Source organism: Ranitomeya imitator, chromosome 4, assembly GCF_032444005.1.
Source record: "Ranitomeya imitator isolate aRanImi1 chromosome 4, aRanImi1.pri, whole genome shotgun sequence".
Lineage (NCBI taxonomy): Eukaryota > Metazoa > Chordata > Amphibia > Anura > Dendrobatidae > Ranitomeya > Ranitomeya imitator.
Genome location: NC_091285.1, coordinates 196199677 through 196219473, shown reverse-complemented (window position 1 = coordinate 196219473; position 19797 = coordinate 196199677). Strand labels below are relative to the sequence as shown.

At 43.1% G+C, this 19797-nt stretch overlaps 1 protein-coding gene across 1 annotated transcript in view; it reads left to right on the top strand.

The window, feature by feature from the left end:
• TXNRD1 (thioredoxin reductase 1) overlaps nucleotides 1-19797 on the top strand; it is a 178649-nt gene that overhangs the window by 57499 nt on the left and 101353 nt on the right. The window contains exon 2 of the mRNA XM_069764223.1: nucleotides 12318-12490. Coding sequence (XP_069620324.1) covers nucleotides 12318-12490 — 173 coding nt within the window. The remainder of the gene's footprint in view (nucleotides 1-12317; nucleotides 12491-19797) is intronic.

Below are 19797 nucleotides of genomic sequence, written 5' to 3'. Positions count from 1 at the left end.
AGCGTCGCTGTTTGGTCGCTGGAGAGCTGTCACACAGACAGCTCTCCAGCGACCAACGATGCTGGTAACCAGGGTAAACATCGGGTAACTAAGCGCAGGGCCGCGCTTAGTAAACCCGATGTTTACCCTGGTTACCATCCTAAAAGTAAAAAAAAACAAACACTACATACTTACCTACAGCCGTCTGTCCTCCAGCGCTGTGCTCTGCACTCCTCCTGTACTGGCTGTGAGCACAGCGGCCGGAAAGCAGAGCGGTGACGTCACCGTTCTGCTTTCCGGCTGACCGACGCTCACAGCCAGAGCAGGAGGAGTGCAGAGCACAGCGCTGGAGGACAGACGGCTGTAGGTAAGTATGTAGTGTTTGCTTTTTTTTACCTTTAGGATGGTAACCAGGGTAAACATCGGGTTACTAAGCGCGGCCCTGCGCTTAGTTACCCGATGTTTACCCTGGTAACCAGTGAAGACATCACTGAATCGGTGTCACACACGCCGATTCAGCGATGTCTGCGGGGAGTCCAGCGACCAAATAAAGTTCTGGACTTTCTTCCCCGACCAGCGACAGCACAGCAGGGGCCTGATCGCTGCTGCCTGTCACACTGGACGATATCGCTAGCAAGGACGCTGCAAGGTCACGGATCGCTAGCGATATCGTCTAGTGTGACGGTACCTTTAGTCAGAGGCGTAGCTAGGGTTTTGGTTCAAGGGGGCAAAACGTTTGAATGGGCCCCTAACCAGGTAACCCTGATAACTATGGTGACACACCCTAATTGTAGGTATATGAGAACCTTATCAAATGACGGAGCTTTTACTAAAATAAATCTCTATACAAAGACTAAAGCCCCCGTCTCACATAGCGAGATCGCTAGCGAGATCGCTGCTGAGTCACAAGTTTTGTGACGCAACAGCGATCTCAGTAGCGATCTCGCTATGTGTGACACGTAGCAGCGATCAGGCCCCTGCTGTGAGATCGCTGGTCGTGTCGGAATGGCCTGGACCATTTTTTGATCGTTGAGGTCCCGCTGGGTAGCACACATCGCTGTGTTTGACACCTTACCAACGACCTCGTTGACAGGACGTCCCATTGAATTATCATGAAATAGCATCGTTCTACAGGTCGCTACAGTTCGCCGCATCGCTGCTGCGTCGTTGGGGAGATCGCACTGTGTGACATCTCACCAGCGACCACATAGCGACGCAGCAACGATCCCTGACAGGTCGTATCGTTGTCGGGATCGCTTAAGCGTCGCTATGTGTGACGGGGCCTTAACACTGATATTACCACCATATAATGACCATATAGTGGTAGATACAAGTCCTGTGATTAAAATTCAGTTAGATAGTGACTTACAGATTATGTTCTTTCTGGTGGAATCATTCACTTTTCCTATCCTTTCCATCTGGCTCAGACCAAAGCGACAACTTGTCCAGCCTTGACTCAGCTGCAGAGATCACAACAAAGACAAATTTGTTCACATTTCCAGCACTGTCACTATCTATTCCCAAACTGCATAAACTACTTTTCCTGCTGATACCACAATACTAAGTCGCTGCTGCCTTATGTGTCCCCATTACTGCACCTACTGTGTGGTACTGTGTGTCATCTACATGGTAAAACTACTCCTCTAGAATATAATAGTGCCATGTACAAGTGCCCTAGAAAACAGTGCCAACATTTTGCCCCCTAGAAAGTAATAATACCCTCTGTGTGCCCCTTTGACAGTCACAATAACCTGAGTTCCCATATAACAATAAGTGCCCACTTAACATTTAATAATGTCCCAAGTCTCCCCCTGTACAGTTCCCTTCTACACTGTATGATGTTCTGTTATACAAAGTATAATGCCCTCACACTGTATAGTACCACCCACACAGAATACTGAATCCTTACTAGCCCCCAAACTTTTTAATGGCTCCAACACTGTATGACCCCCTCACTGTAATCTCCACACTGTATGATGGCCCCCTAAATAGCCTCCATATAGTATAATGCACCAAATAGTCCTCAATTTATTATAATCCACTCCTCATAGGCCTCCAAATAGTATAATGTACTCCTCAAAAGCAGAACATATCGCGTAATGCACCATCATAAGCAGACTATATAGTATAATGCACTCCCCATAGGTAGACTGTAGCATTTCATTTTTCACCGTGAATACCGTGGAAAAGAAGGTGTTTAATATATTAGCTTTTTCCTTGTCATCTATAACCATTCTTTCCTCACAAATTTTTTAAGGAGCCTACACTTTCACTTTTGATTCTTTTACTATTGATATAGTTGAAGAACAGTTTGGGATTAGTTTTACTCTCCTTAGCAATGTGCTTCTCTGTTTCCTTTTGGCAGCTTTAATTAGTTTTTTAGATAAAGTATTTGTCTCCCTATAGTTTTCTAGAGCTTCAGCGGTGCCATCCTGCTTTAGCAGTATAAATGCATTCTTTTTACTGTTGCTCCTCTTATTTCTTTGTTTAGCCACTTTGGGTTTTTCCTATTTCTTGTCCTTTTATTCCCACAAGTTATAAACCGCTTACAGTGCCTATTTAGGATGTTCTTAAACATTTCTCATTTATTATCTGTATTCTTATTTCTGAGGATATTGTCCCAGTCAACCAGATTAAGGGCATCTCTAAGCTGGTCAAACTTTGTCTTCCTAAAGTTCAGTGTTTTTGTGACTCCCTAACAAGTCCCCCTTGCAAAAGACAAGTGAAACTGTACAATATTGTGGTCACTATTTCCTAGATGCCCGACCACCTGCAGATTTGTTATTCTGTCAGGTCTATTAGATAGTATTAGGTCTAAAAGTGCTGCTCCTCTGGTTGGATTCTGCACCAATTGTGAAAGATAATTTTTCTTGGTTATTAGCAGAAACCTGTTACCTTTATGGGTTTCGCAGGTCTCTGTTTCCCAGTTAATATCAGGGTAGTTAAAGTCCCCCATAACCAGGACCTCATTATGGGTTGCAGCTTCATCTATCTGCTTTAGTAGTAGACTCTCCATGATTTCTGTTATATTTGGGGGTTTGTAAGAGGCCCCAATGAGAATTTTGTTACTATTTTTCCCTCCATGTATTTCGACCCATATGGACTCGACATCCTCATTCGCTTCGCTAATATCCTCCCTTAACCCCTTTACCCCCGAAGGTGGTTCACACGTTAATTTTAACAATTCTGACCACTGTCCATTTATGAGGTTATAACTCTGGAACGCTTCAATGGATCCTGGTGCTTCTGACATTGTTTTCTCGTGACATATTGTACTTCATGACAGTGGTAAAATTTCTTTGATATGACTTGCATTTATTTGTGGAAAAAAAAAGAAATTTGGCAAAAATTTTGGAAATTTTGCAATTTTCCAACTTTGAATTTTCATGCCCTTAAATCACACAGATATGTCACACAAAATACATAATAAGTAACATTGCCAACATGTCTACTTTCCATAAGAACAATTTTGGAACAATTTTTTTTTATAAGGGTTAAAAGTTGACAAGCGATTTCTCATTTTTACAACACCATTTTTTTTATCTAAGGACCACATTACATTTGAAGTCACTTTGAGGGATCTATATGATAGAAAATACCCAAAAGTGACACCATTCTAAATACTGCACCCCTCAAGGTGCTCAAAACCACATTTAAGAAGGTCATTAACCCTTCAGGTGCTTCACAGGAATTTTTGGAAGGTTTAAAAAAATGAACATTTAAATTTTTTTCACAAAAAATTTACTTCAAATACAAGGTTTTATTTTACCAAGGGTAACAGGAGAAATTGAACCCCAAAAGTTGTTGTACAATTTGTCCTGAGTACGCCGATACCCCATATGTGGAGGTAAACCACTGTTTGGGCGCATGGCAGAGCTTGGAAAGAGCACCGTTTGACTTTTCAGTGCAAAATTGACTGGAATTGAGATCGGATGCCATGTCGCGTTTGGAGAGCCCCTGATGTGCCTAAACAGTGGAACCCCCCACAAATGACACTGTTTTGTAATGTAGGACCCCTAAGGAACTTATCTAGATGTGTGGTGAGCACTTTGAACACCCAAGTGCTTCACAAAAGTTTATAATGTAGAGCCATAAAAATAAAAAATCATATTTTTTTTCACAAAAATGATCTTTTCGCCCCCAATTTTTATTTTTACCAAGAGTAACAGGAGAAATTAGACCCCAAAAGTTGTTGTGCAATTTGTGCTGAGTACGCTGATACTTCATATGGGGGGGGAACCACCGTTTGGGTTCATGGCAGAGCTCGGAAGGGAAGGAGCGCCGTTTTGGAATGCAGACTTTGATGGAATGGTCTGCGAGCGTCATGTTGCGTTTGCAAAGCCACTGATGTATCTAAACAGTAGAAAGCCCTCACAAGTGACCCCATATTGGAAACTAGACCCCCCAAGGAACTTATCTAGATTGTTGTGAGAACTTTGAACCCACAAATGTTTCACTAAAGTTTATAACGCAGAGCCGTGAAAATAAATAATCATATTTTTCCACAAAAATGATTTTTTAGCCCCAATTTTGTATTTTCACAAGGGTAGAGAAGAAATTGGGCCCTCAAAAAGCTGTTCTTCAATTTGTCCTGTGTACTCTGATACCCAATATGTAGGAGAAAACTACTGTTTGGACACATGTCGGGGCTTGGAAGGGATGTAGTGACGTTTGGAATGCAGACTTTGATGGAATGGTCTGCGGGCGTCATGTTGCATTTGAAGAGCCCCTGATGTGCCTAAGCAGTAGAAACCCCCCACAAGTGACATCATTTTGGAAACTACAACCCCCAAGGAACTTATCTAGATGTGTTTTGAGAACTTTGAACCCCCAAGTGTTTCACTAAAGTTTATAATGCAGAGCCGTGAAAATAAAATATAATTTTTTTCCCACAAAAATAATTTTTTTAGCCCCATATTTTTATTTTCCCAAGGGTAACAGGAGAAATTGGACAACAAAAGTTGTTGTCCACTTTGTCCTGAGTACACTGATATCCCATACAGTACAGACCAAAAGTTTGGACACACCTTCTCATTTAAATATTTTTCTGTATTTTCATGACTATGAAAATTGTACATTCAGACTGAAGGCATCAAAACTATGAGTTAACACATGTGGAATTATATACTTAACAAAAAAGTGTGAAACAACTGAAATTATGTCTTATATTCTAGATTCTTCAAAGTAGCTGTTAGGGCTAGCGTAACGCACCGAGTAAATAGAGATGTTTATTGATATTGGTGCGTTCGCAGCCCGGGGTCCACCGTGCAGGAGTACCTGCTGCTAGCAAACGGCGGAGCTATATGGCGGTATAGACTAACTCAGTTAATTCACTGAGTAGCCGTGAAAGGAAAGCACTGTGCCCTGTTAGACTCCACAGAGGCACAGGCTAACTGCCCAAACAGAGAGCAGTCAGTGGTCACACAAACACACAAAACTCCTCGCCGGAGGAGCCAGCATTCTAGGGGCTTATTTCAGCCGGGTCCCTGAATACACTCAGACTCAATCTCCTCGCCGGAGGAGCCAGCATTCTAGGGGCTTATTTCAGCCGGGTCCCTGAACACACATACATGTGACCACACTGGCGCAAAGCACATAACATAAGACAATACTAGCGCATGGCCGTGCGGTCATGCGCAGTTTATATAGTTGCAGCACAGGAAGCTGCTACTGAAGTTTTTGCCCTTTCAGGACCTTCCAGAAGGACCAATGGAAAGTGCTGCAGTACCTGAGCATGTTTTGCCCTTTCAGGACCTTCCAGAAGGACCAATGGAATGTACTGCAGCACCTGAGCATGTGACCGAACATGTGGCCCTCGACCTCCAATGGGAGACCCTGCCCTGGGCATGCTCAGTGTGAGTAAACAAGGACTTAGTCCCAGAGAGGCTCGCTCGCCGCAGATCAGTGCAGGGTACCATAGGAAAGCCAGAAAAGGCAGTAGTGACCCTATGCACCGAATCAGCCCCAGCGAGACGCTGGGAGCGACGTCTCCGCTGAGCAGAGCCCACTGCGGCCGATACCGAATGGGGGACCGCAGCAGACACGGATCGAGATTCCCCCTGTGCAGCAGAGGAAACTCGACTCCTAACAGTAGCCACCTTTTGTTTTGCAAACTCTTGGCATTCTCTAGGTCGTTACGGACGCGGCTATACTAAATATGTGTACTTTTATTGTTTTTTATTTACATAAAGAAATGTATTTATTGGAACAATATTTATTTTTTTCTTTATTTAGGAATTTAAAAAAAAATATTTTTACACAGTATAATTTTTTTTTTAACTTTTTTGCATTGTCCCAGGGTGGACATCACTATATAGTGTCAGATTGCTGATCAGACACTTTGCAGAGCACTGTTTCAGATTAGCGGTCTGACAGGCAGTGCAGGAGGCTTCTCAGCGCCTGCTCTCAGCAGGCACTGGCAAGCCACCTCCCTGCAGGACCCGGAAGGACCCCGCAGCCATCTTGGATCCGGGGGCCAGCAGAGAGAACACCCTCGGAACAACGTGTTCACATAGCGTTGTTCTGAAGGTCTCAGGGAAGCACGCAGGGAGCCCCCTTCCTGCGCAATGCTTCTCTATGCCCCTGGAACGCTGCAATCTTGTTTGATCGCAGTGTTCCGGGGGTTAAGGTGCTGGGAGCGGTCCGTCACCGCTCCTGGCACATAGTTCCGGATGTCAGCTGTGATAATCAGCTGACACCCCTGTGAGCACGACTGATCGCATATGATGTACTATATGACAGGATAGTACATCTGATGTCAGAAAGGGGTTAACCCCTTAGTGACAGAGCCAATTTGGTACTTAATGACCAGGCCAATTTTTGCAATTCTGACCACTGTCACTTTATGAGGTTATAACTCTGGAACGCTTCAACGGATCCCGCTGATTCTGAGACTGTTTTTTTGTGACATATTGTACTTCACGTTAGTGGTAACATTTCTTCGATATTACTTGCGATTATTTATGAAAAAAACGGAAATATGGCGAAAATTTTTTAAATTTTGCAATTTTCAAACTTTGTATTTTTATGCCCTTAAATCAGAGAGATATGTCACAAAAAATAGTTAATAAATAACATTTCCCACATATCTATTTTACATCAGCACAATTTTGGAAACAAAATTTTTTTTGTTAGGGAGTTATAAGGGTTAAAAGTTGACCAGCAATTTCTCATTTTTACAACACCATTTTTTTTTAGGGACCACATCACATTTGAAGTCATTTTGAGGGGTCTATATGATAGAAAATAATGAAGTGTGACACCATTCTAAAAACTACACCCCTCAAGGTTCTCAAAACCACATTCAAGAAGTTTATTAACCCTTTACGTGCTTCACAGGAACTGAAACAATGTGGAAGGAAAAAATGAACATTTAACTTTTTTTTGCAAACCTCTTAATTCAGAACCATTTTTTTTATTTTCACAAGTGTAAAAACAGAAATGTAACCATAAATTTTATTACGCAATTTCTCCTGAATACGCCAATACCCCATATGTGGGGGTAAACCACTATTTGGGCGCACCGCAGAACTTAGAAGTGAAGGAGCGCCGTTTGACTTTTTCAATGCAGAATTGGCTGGAATTGAGATCGGACGCCATGTCACGTTTAGAGAGCCCCTGATGTGCCTAAACAGTGGAAACTGCCAACAAGTGACACCATTTTGGAAACTAGACCCCTTAAGGAACTTATCTAGATGTGTGGTGAGCACTTTGAACCCCCAAGTGCTTCACAGAAGTTTATAACGTAGAGCCGTGAAAATAAAAAATCGCTTTTGTTTACACAAAAATGATCTTTTCGCCCACAAATTCTTATTTTCACAAGGGTAATAGGAGAAATTAGACCACAAAAGTTGTTGTGCGATTTCTCCTGAATACGTGGATACCTGATATGTGAGGGTAAACCACTGTTTGGGCGCACTGCAGAGCTTGGAAGTGAAGGAGCGCCGTTTTACTTTTTCAATGTAGAATTGGCTGGAATTGAGATTGGACGCCATGTCGTGTTTGGAGAGCCTCTGATGTGCCTAAACAGTGGAAACCCCCACAAGTGACCCCATTTTGGAAACTAGACCCCTTAAGGAGCATATCTAGATGTGTGGTGAGCACTTTGAACCCCCATGTGCTTCACAGAAGTTTATAATGTAGAGCCGTGAAAAAAATAAAAAAATCGCATTTTTTCTACAAAAATGATCTTTTTGCCCCCAAGTTTTTATTTTCACAAGGGTAACAGGAGAAATTAGACCACTAATGTTGTGCAATTTCTCCTGAGTACGTCGATACCCAATATGTGGGGGTAAACCACTGTTTGGGCGCACTGCAGAGCTTGGAAGAGAAAGAGTGCCGTTTTACTTTTTCAATGTAGAATTGGCTGGAATTGAGATCGGACGCCATGTCGCGTTTGGAGAGCCCCTGATGTGCCTAAACAGTAGAAATCCCCCACAAGTGACCCCATTTTGGAAACTAGACCCCCCATGGAACTTATCTAGATGTGTGGTGAGAACCTTGAATGCCCAAGTCCTTCACAGAAGTTTATAATGCAGAGCCGTGAATATAAAAAATATTTTTTTTTTCCACAAAAAAGATATTGTAGCCCCCAAGTTTTTATTTTCACAAGGGTAACAAGAGAAATTGGACCCCAAAAGTTGTTGTCCAATTTGTCCTGAGTATGCTGGTACCCCATATGTGGGGGTAAACCACTGTTTGGGCGCACGGCAGAGCTCGGAAGGAAGGAGCGCCGTTTTGGAATGCAGACTTTGATAGAATGGTCTGCGGGTATTATGTTGCGTTTGCAAAGCCCCTGATGTACCTAACCAGTAGAAACCCTCCACAAGTGACCCCATTTTGGAAACTAGACCCCCCAAGGAACTTATCTAGATGTGTGGTGAGAACTTTGAATGCCCAAGTGCTTCACAGAAGTTTAGAATGCAGAGTCGTGAAAATAAAAAATATTTTTTTTTTCCACAAAAAAGATATTGTAGCCCCCAAGTTTTTATTTTCACAAGGGTAACAGGAGAAATTGGACTGCAATTGTTGTTGTGCAATTTATCCCGAGTACGCTGATGCGCCATATGTGGGGGTAAACCACTGTTTGGGCGCACGGCAGAGCTCGGAAGGGAAGGAGCGCCTTTTTGGAATGCAGACTTTGATAGAATGGTCTGTGGGCATTATGTTGCGATTGCAGAGCCCCTGATGTACCTAAACTGTAGTAACCCCCCACAAGTGACCCATTTTGGAAACTAGACCCCCCAAGGAACTTATCTAGATGTGTGGTGAGAACTTTGAATGCCCAAGTGCTTCACAGAAGTTTAGAATGCAGAGTCGTGAAAATAAAAAATATTTTTTTTTCCACAAAAAAGATATTGTAGCCCCCAAGTTTTTATTTTCACAAGGGTAACAGGAGAAATTGGACTGCAATAGTTGTTGTCCAATTTATCCCGAGTATGCTGATGCGCCATATGTGGGGGTAAACCACTGTTTGGGCGCACGGCAGAGCTCGGAAGGTAAGGAGCGCCTTTTTGGAATGCAGACTTTGATAGAATGGTCTGTGGGCATTATGTTGCGATTGCAGAGCCCCTGATATACCTAAACTGTAGTAACCTCCCACAAGTGACCCCATTTTGGAAACTAGACCCCCCCAAGGAACTTATCTAGATGTGTGGTGAGAACTTTGAATGCCCAAGTGCTTCACAGAAGTTTAGAATGCAGAGTCGTGAAAATAAAAAAATATTTTTTTTTTCACAAAAAAGATATTGTAGCCCCCAAGTTTTTATTTTCACAAGGGTAACAAGAGAAATTGGACCCCAGAAGTTGTTGTCCAATTTATCCCGAGTACGCTGATGCCCCATATGTGGGGGTAACCCACTGTTTGGGCGCACGGCAGAGCTCGGAATGGAGGGAGCACCATTTGACTTTTTGAGCGCAAAATTGGCTGTCGTGTTTGGAGACCCCCTGATGTACCTAAACAGTGGAAACCCCCCAATTCTAGCTCCAACCCTAACCCCAACACACCCCTAACCCTAATCCCAACCTGATCCATAATCCTAATCACTAACCCTAACCATAATCACAACCCTTACCCCAAAACAACCCTAATGTCAACCCTAACCATAACCCTAATCAAAACCCTAAATCCAACACACCCCTAATCCTAATCTCAACCCTAACCTCAAACCTAACCCTAATCCCAATACACCCCTAATCACAACCCTAACCTTAACCCTAATCCCAAACCTAACCCTAATCCCAAGCGTAACCCTAATGCCAACCCTAACCCTAATACTAACCCTAATCCAAACCCTAACCCTAATCCCAGCTCTAACCCTAACTTTAGCCCCAACCCTAGCCCTAACTTTAGCCCCAACCCTAACCCTAGCCCTAAGGCTACTTTCACACTTGCGTCGTTTGGCATTCCGTCGCAATCCGTCGTTTTGGACAAGAAACGGATCCTGCAAATGTGCCCGCAGGATGCGTTTTTTGCCCATAGACTTGTATTGCCGACGGATCGTGACGGATGGCCACACGTCGCGTCCGTCGTGCACTGGATCAGTTGTGTTTTGGCGGAGCATCGGCACAAAAAAACGTTCAATGAAACGTTTTTTTGTACGTCGCATCCGCCATTTCTGACCGCGCATGCGTGGCCGTAACTCCGCCCCCTCCTCCCCAGGACATAGATTGGGCAGCGGATGCGTTGAAAAACTACAGCTGCTGCCCACGTGCACAATTTTCACAACGTGCGTCGGTATGTCGGGCCGACGTAAGTGTGAAAGAAGCCTAACCCTAAATTTAGCCCCAACCCTAACCCTAAATTTAGCCCCAACCCAAACCCTATATTTAGCCCCAATCCTAACCCTACCCCTAACCCTAACCTAACCCTACCCCTAACCCTAACCCTAACCTAACCCTACCCCCGGCAGCCGAGACCCCAAAGATTCTCCCGGTGCCGGCCGGCGGGCGCACTGCGCATGCGCCCGCAATTTTAAAGATGGTGGCGCCCACCGGGAGACACGAGGAGCATCGGGGGAGCTAGGTGAGTATTGGGGGGCCACCTGGGACCCCTTTTCTCTGTCCTCCGATGTGCGATCACATCGGAGGACAGAGAAATTAAAAAGAGATCGCTTTTTTTTTTTTTTTTTACGATCGCCGGTAAACGGTTAATTACCGGCGATCGCAATGCGGGGTGGGTTAAAAACCCCCCGAATCATGTTCTCTGGGGTCTCGGCTACCCCCGGCAGCCGAGACCTCGGAGAAAATCGGCCTGTGGGGGGCGCTATTGACTTTTTCCACAGCGCCGTTAATTAACGGCGCTGTGGTTTAAGTACCCTTAGCGGCCGCCGTTAAAAGGCGTATCGGCGATCGCTAAGGGGTTAAAGTGGACTTTAGACAAGACTTTACATAAAGAAAAGCCTCTCCTCTCTTTTATGATCCTTTCTAAACAGACTGTAACCCTGTAAGTTAACTGCCCAGTCACAGCTTTCATGTAACCATGTCTCGGTTATTCCCACTATGTTTTAGTTACCTGTAGATATTGCAGCTTCTAGTTCTTCCATCTTGTTTGTCAGGCTTCTGGCATTTGCGAGCATGCAGTTTAGAGGATTTTGTTTTGTTCCAATCTCCTCCCTGTGGATTGTTTTAGAAATTTTCTTACCTCCCTTCGGAGTATGTTGTCTTGGGTCTTTTTTGCCGCACCTCATATCCTTCATCGGTATACTTCCTGGCTTCATGTTCATGTCTAACGTTTTTCTTCCCGTCCCCTCTTCTTCTAGTATAACGCCCTCCTGATGAGTGAAGCTAGTCTTCTGGCGAATATGTTTCCCAGGTTTGTTGAGGTGTAGTAGTAACTTATGTCTATCGCCTCCTTGTGGTATTGTCTTTGATCCTGTAAAACGCAGAATTGTCGCATCACCTCTATGATGGGTATGGACATGTTTGATTAATTTGGGATACCTTTTTTCATAGACATTCATATAAAATGCTCCTTTAATTTGACATGTCGTGGGAGTATAGGTTTTCCTATATCGTATGACCCACATTGGCAGAACACTGCATAAACCAAATAGGTTGCTTTGCAAGCCATACATTCTTTTATACAATGTGTTGTTCCTCCGATATTTATCAGATTTAACATTGCATTAAATTGACATGTTTATGGTTTCCACTTTTAAAATGACCTTTTGGGAGATTGCTTCTTAACCAATTATTAGTTTTTTGGCTACTATTGAACCTGCTGTTTGCTAATATGTTTTTCATGGTACGATTGCGTTTATATGTAATGACTGGTTTCTTTTCACTCTTATTTTACCATCTGAATATAGATACCTCTTTTATTTTATAATTAACCATAGGTGATCAAGATATGAGGAAACCAGAAATCAGATCCTACAAAGTAGATGAGAAGGAAGAGAAAGAATTTGGAAAGAAAAAAGAAAAGTCGTTTATGAAGACTAAAATCCAGCAATACATCAGTAGTAGTGATGTTGTGATCTTCAGCAAGACTACTTGTGAGAACTGCTCAAAAGTAATTATTTTCACTTTTCTTACTATGTATTATATGTAATATTTTACTTTATAAATATCCTGCAGAGACATGGATTGTAGGCTTTAGATATTGGTAAGTTTTTTTTGTATGTTCATTTGTGAATCCAGTATTTCTTAGTGTATTTGTACTAAGGCAGTGGCTTTCACGTTCGTGCAGTAACGAGGCAGTGTCCCAAGAAAGTTCAACTTAAATGCCTTTATTTTCCAAATTACAAAATAAATCCAAGCTTTATCATCCGGTTTGCAGCGCGAGCGTCCGTATCAGTCAGTTGTCGTGGACAACTGCACCACCGTATAATGCGTGAGTACAGCAATAACTTTGTTTTAGTCTCTGGCTCTGGTCTGTGTTCAGTCTCACACAGACAAGCATATACACAGCCTCCTGCTCTGATGCTTGCAAAACCAACACTGACCCATCCAACTCTTACTTGCAGGATTAAATGAGAATCATGGCCATGGGCCACTTGCAAGACCCAGTGTGGAGGAAGAAATCCATCCCACTACCTTCTGGCAGATCTTTCCAAAAACAAAATCCCATGTTTGGTTTTTCTAAATCTGACTTGGTCAAATAGCTTGACCAATTCCACACTCACTTTTATTTTGCATTGTAACAACAACTGTGTCTGTAATTTCAATTCTTTCCAGCATTTCCAGTATGTGTCTATATACATCTTAGGGGTAATGTAACAATCTTCGTATATGATTCCCCTCACTGCCTCACAATGTATAGTTGGGTATGTGTATATATTTGGATATTTGCATGTCTGTTTAATGTGAATACATGGAACAATATATTTCTATGGTATTTTTAAAAAAATATTTTTAACACTGAATCAACACTCACATGAGTACAAAATGACTAGCTCATGGCAAGTGACAGAGACAAAATGCACATCCTGATATTTTTAGCTCTTTTTGTTATTATTATTATTTATTTATATAGCACCATTGATTCCATGGTGCTGTACATCAGAAGTGGTTACATACAAATTAAAGATATCACTTACAGTAAGCAAACTAACAATTACAGACTGATACAGAGGGGCGAAGACCCTGCCCTTGCGGGCTTACATTCTGCAGGATGGTGGGGATGGAGACAATAGGTTGAGGGTTGTACGAGCTCTGATGTTGGTGAGGCGGTAGCTTCAGTAGTGGTGAGGAGGCAGCGGAGTAAGTGCAGAGCGGGAAAGCAGAGGAGTAGAGATGAGAGATGAATTAGTCGGGCAGCAGAGTTAAGGATGGACTGGAGAGGTGCAAGGGTGTTAGCAGGGAGGCCACAGAAGAGGGTGTTGCAGTAGTCAAGGCGGGAGATGATGAGGGCATGCACAAGCATTTTAGTAGATTGACGGTTGAGGAAAGGATGGATTCTGGAGATATTTTTGAGCTGGAGGTGACAGGAGGTGGAGAGAGCATGGATGTATGGTTTGAAGGACAGGGCAGAGTCAAGGGTTACTTCGAGGCAGCGGACTTCCGGTACGGGGGAAAGCGTGATGTTGTTAATTGTAATGATAGGTCAGGTATGGAAGATCTAGGAGTTGGAGGAAAGATGATGAGTTCAGATTTGTCCACATTGAGTTTGAGTTAGCGAGAGGAGAAGGAGGAGGATACGGCTGATAGACACTCTGGATTCTGGACAGCAGAAAGGTGACGTATGGGCCAGAAAGGTAGATCTGAGTGTCATCAGCATAAAGGTGGTACTGGAATCCATGGGACTTTATGAGTTGTCCCAGGCCAAGTGTGTAGATTGAGAAGAGTAGGGGGTCATAGAACAGAGCCTTGGGTGACTCCAACAGAGAGAGGGTGGGATGAGGAGGTAGTGTGGGAGTGGGAGATGCTGAATGTGCGGTTGGAAATGTATGAGGAGATCCAGGATAGGGCGAGGTCTTTGATGCCAAAGGAGGAGAGGATCTGTAGTAGGAGGCAGTGGTCAACTGTGTCAAACACAGGACTGGTTTAGAAGGAGGATACAGAGTATTGTCCATTAGTTTTGGCTGTAAGTAGGTCATTAGTGATTTTGGTCAGGGCTAGGGCTGTATCAGTTGAGTGATGGGGGCGGAAACCAGATTGTAGATTGTCAAAGAGCAAGATAGAGGTGGCACTTTCTGTGGCATTTGACAAAGCAGACCATGACATATTATTACAATAAACTTTTAGGTGGTTTGTAGAATTGAGGGCACAGTACTGTATTATTTCAGATTGTCCCTGGCTCTTGGCTGGCAGATCACAAAGATGATGGCCTCGATTCATCAATGAAATGATAAAAAGACACTTTGAGAAGTCTAAAAATATTTTATGCAACGGAGAGCTTTTTGAAAATTTGCCGTTTTCACAACAGTATTGCTCTGCGCTGCAACGCAGCGTGGCAACACCCGCATGTTTGATTAATGACGAGCTACGGGATGCCTTTTGCCACAATTCTTAATCCAGTCCCTTTTCAGAAGCGCCTAATTCATTAAGACTTGTGCATGTCTACAACATGCTCCTTTCTCAAGATTGGTGTTAAAAGCGCAGGCCTTGATAAATTGAAAACTATGTCTTGTCCAATCGTTCAAGTAGTGTATAATCGGGTGGTTTCGTCAAACTCAATCTGACAGGTGCCCCGCTCCCTATCAAAGTGTATCAAAGTGTGTAACCCCTCCCCTCCTCCTGTCAGCCAGCTGTCCCTGAGTCTGGCTGACTTCCCCTTTTGATATAGTTTGGTCTAGCTTGTTATAGTTTTATATTAGCTTTTGATAATCCCCCTTATTAGATGGCATTGGTATATAATTATATCCTAGGGTCTGTACGATGTTTATATTAGCTTTTTGATAATCCCCTATTAGATGGCACCGTTATATAATTATATCCTAGTTGTTTGTGAGCTTGGTGCTGTAACACACCATGGCATCTTATATATTTTATATCCTAGTCGTGTATTTATTTTTTACACGTGGTTTATAACACACCATTCTCATTATATGGTCACATTATGTATGTGGCCATATTACAACACCCGCAAGTAAGCAGCAGTGTGTTTTATTCATGTTTTTATAACACACCATGTTTGATATTGTTAATTTGATTCTGGGATAACACCTGTTTATAATTATATCCTAGGATCTGTACGATTACATACGGCATTCTGTACAGCGTGTTATGTTCTGTGAAGCAAACCCTAGGAAGCACACAGATCAGCTTAAAATGTTTTATTGTCAGAACTAATTGGGCTACATACATGAGCCACTGTATAGCGGGTGTCGAGTAGCGCTTTTTTGCTTTGTGATAATTATCACCAGGTAAAATGGCGATTGTCTTTTTTGGTAGAAATTTAAACCGGTACATTGTCATACACACCGAGGCCAGGGTGATGAGCTGAAAAGGATCAACAGATCTGCTCACTACAATCCTTTGCTTTTGACGCTTACAGTATTTTTTAACATTTTTCTGCGTCATCTGCATAATACGCTCTCTATAGATCTCGCAGGCGTGTCTCAAAATTTCAACATCTTGTTTGCAATAAGATTTTAGCTCGGCCTTGAAGTCAAAAGTTGTATTTACCTGTGTCTCATACCACTCCAGGAACTCTGCCTTCTCACCAGGTGACATGTACTCCACCCCATAATATTTTACATCAGGTATGGGACCTACATAGTTTTGGTTTTCTCTGGTATTGAAAAAGTGTGGAAAATGTCCTTTGCTCCTGAAAAGCCCATGGCCTGTGGTAATTTACTGAGTTTCATGGGGATAAAATTTAGAGAGTCTATGAACCTTATAGACAAATCGGGTAGCGACACACACAAGAGACGGCCACCTTGGGTTATCAACTGTACTTGTAGTTTTTCAGAAATCAGTTCCTTAACAATGAAGTATGCATCGTATCTTCCACCATTGTGGGCAATAAATGTATGAAATGAAAATTTACCGCTTGTAAAGAATTGTACAAAGTCATGTGTACAGGTATCACCCTCAAACTCCCAGGAGGGGTGGCCATACAGCGTTGTAGCATAAATGTAATTCGGGACGTGCGTGCCTGTCTCCTGCATACATTCAAAATCATAAAAGATATAACAATCTGACTCATCCTGTGCTACATACTTCCGCATGTAACAAAGATGGGCATCGAATTTATTTATATGTCTGCGACATACAGGACACCGCAAACCATTACATTTATGCTCTGTTTCGCTATTTCTGAGGACAAAACGGTTGCATTTATCACAAAATGTTTTAAGTCTGCAGAATGCCGGGTCGCCTAATCCCAATTGTTTGTGATAATCTAAGCACACGCTCGAGCGGCAATAAAATCTGCAAACAGGACATCTGGGTTGGTGGGCGGCACTGCTTTCTACGCAATTCTCTCTCTGACAGGCCTTACAAAAATACTGACAGGAGTGTTTGTTTTTGTGGTGAAACACTGAATTGCAGAGCTCACAAAAGTAATCAGCCCCGATAAAACCCTTCATATTTTTGATACCGTAGTAGTGATTATCATGGAACAATATGAATACTGTTTTACCATTAGGTGTATTACCGCTCTGAAAGTAACGCCAATCGCCCTGACTATAGTACAGTACTTTAATGGTGACACCCAAATATTTTTCAAATGCTGGAATGTCGCTAAAACTCACTAATTGCCCATCAGGGATGCCCAGTGCGGCGTGTATGTTTTTAGAGCGGCTCAGTAAAACAGCATCAGTGACATCCGTGTCGTCCATCAGGGCGCACACACTAGCAGCCAAACACAGATTTGTCGTGTAATTGTTAAAATCATACAGCCATTGTCTCTTTTGTTTAATGATCTGACTGCTCGCTATAGATTTCAAGCGCCTTTTTTGTTTTACACCACCGCGTCGGTATTTAATGATGGTGACGACTAGCTTTAGCGAATTGGATAATATGCATTCATTGTTACTTTGAAGTGCGCTGGCAACAGCATTTAAAAAAGATTCGGAATTAAAATCGTCACGGGTTTGTTTTGTAGTGAAAATAGGGTCTAAAGTATCGCCGGCATCAAACCTTAACTGTACAAAGTCGCCAGGTTCAATGTCCCTGATGACTCTATCCAGTAATGCCTGAATGCCTTCATGAACAATATTCACGCCCTCTTCAAATGATCGTACACGCTCCAAATTTACAAATCTAAAATGATCTGTATGTATATGGCCGTTGAAATTGCAGAGGGCCCTTTCATGATGATGAATGTGTTGCAAAAATACTGTATGATCGGGGCTCCGCACATTACCAGCAGCGCCAACGTCTGAGGCTTGTGAATTTTGTGTAGTTGCTGGCGCGGCATCTGTAGAGTTGTCTCGGCTATGTGATTGCCGTTCTGACTCTTGTGTCGACGGCTGGTGTGTCTGTAGAGGCACTGTAGGACACATGCCACAACGACGCCTTCTAGCGCATAGCGCCCGTCTAGCGCTGACCAGCAATTTTAGAGTCCTTTTTATAACTCTAGCCCTATTATACCTGGGTAGTGTTAGTTTAGGTGGTTTATGCATGCCGTAGCCGACCATATTTAGTCATAATGGGGTCGCTGTAGCTGTTATCTCGCCATCCAGTCGCAGGCTCCGGAGCGCGTATAGTTCGGCCTTATTAGTCTGTGTTGGGCTTTGTGTTGATAATAATTTTTTAAAAGTATCACAAAAAAACATTATTTTGGGGACCCAGAGTTTGTAGCGTAAGTAGCGGGCGAAGTGTTCCTGAAACACAAGCATTTCAGCGGTGCCCCAGCTGCGGGATTCATGCGGCAGATTTGTAGCTGCCGCATGAATCCTTGGCTTTTTACATACCTTAACATCCACTGGTAGCGCCCTCTTTGACCATTTCTTAACATTAACAGAGTTAGATACACAGACATGAGATATGTCACCCAAATTAGATGCTCCTGAGGGTCCGACCTCAGAGGAATTAGCAGGTACAGTTACACATGTCGCTGACGGTTGCATAGTGTGGGTCATACGTATAATGAGCGGTTCTACGGGTGCTTGCTTACCATCAGCGAGCTGATCAATCTCGCGATCAAGCTCTTCACGAGTCATCGTGGCTGTGGCACCCACGGCGCGGGATGTGGTTGGTGGCTCTGTAATATGCTTTGTTTTTCGCTTATGTTTTCGAGGGGCCTCGACCACTTCTGGATATAGTAGCGCGGTGTCATTCACACGGTTGGTCGATGGCTGTCCGGTACTTGAATTGAGTATTTCACGTTGGTCCGATGGTCCAGGTTTTCCTGCGCTCTGCACCACACAGATCGGTGATAGCGGGTATGTTCTAACAATTCCATTAGCCGATTGTATTGCCGTCCACACTGGTACTGCGCCATTCTCGGAGAGCTGTAGCGGCTGTAGAGGTGCTGGTGGTGTTTTTCTCATGACTTTGCGTTTAGCTGCAGGAAAGATACATGTGTCAGATATGTGTGAGACCCGGGATCTCATTGGTGAAGCACGTGTATCATTGATTGTACAGAGACTATGCATGTATATCAAAATATACACTTACGGGCTAGCGATGTGAGGTGAATGATTGCCGCAGCGTCTTCTGGAGCTTCTGTGAGGTTCTCCATTAACTGCGGTATATTCTCTTTTGTGAAAATTCTTCTAGGCTTCAGTTTACAAGCTATAAATAAAGATATAGGCCTTAGTAGAGGCGTGGTGGATTTTCTCAGAGCGGTTGTGCAAAAACTTTTCATATGAATGTCACCTTTTCCTTTCCGGCTCTCCGGTCTGCGCTGTTTTTTAGGGGCTCTAGAAACAGGGCTGTTTCTCGGTGTGGGGGTCTGGTGAAACAGGTCCTCAACAGGCAGCTGATTGTGTTCCGAGGTGGTTGGTTCTGGAAACATGTCGACATCTGTAAAGAATTAATATATATATTTACACGTCTAAATACTTAAAAGCTATATACACACACACACACACGCAGACACACAGCGCACCTATGATGTCCTGGGTCAAATCCCACACAGCAGCGTCACCTTCATTAGTGTTACGATACTCAGCACCAGCTGTATCACACTCCAGAGCAGGTACGCTTAAGCTGTTTAAAAAATCATCGCTGATGTTCCTGATAAATTCATCTACATCATCGGCGGTGTTCCCGATAAATTCATATACATTATCGGGGATACCCCTGATAAATTCATCTTAAACAAGAAAGAATAAAACAATGTAAAGACAATATATAAAACAGTCCTTACTTAGAATGGGACACTAACAGCTACATTTATATCAAACATGAAACATACCTATTACCGAATCCTCAACTTGGCTGGAAAAATTTTGGGATTCCATCTAAAATAAATTATCTGTGTAA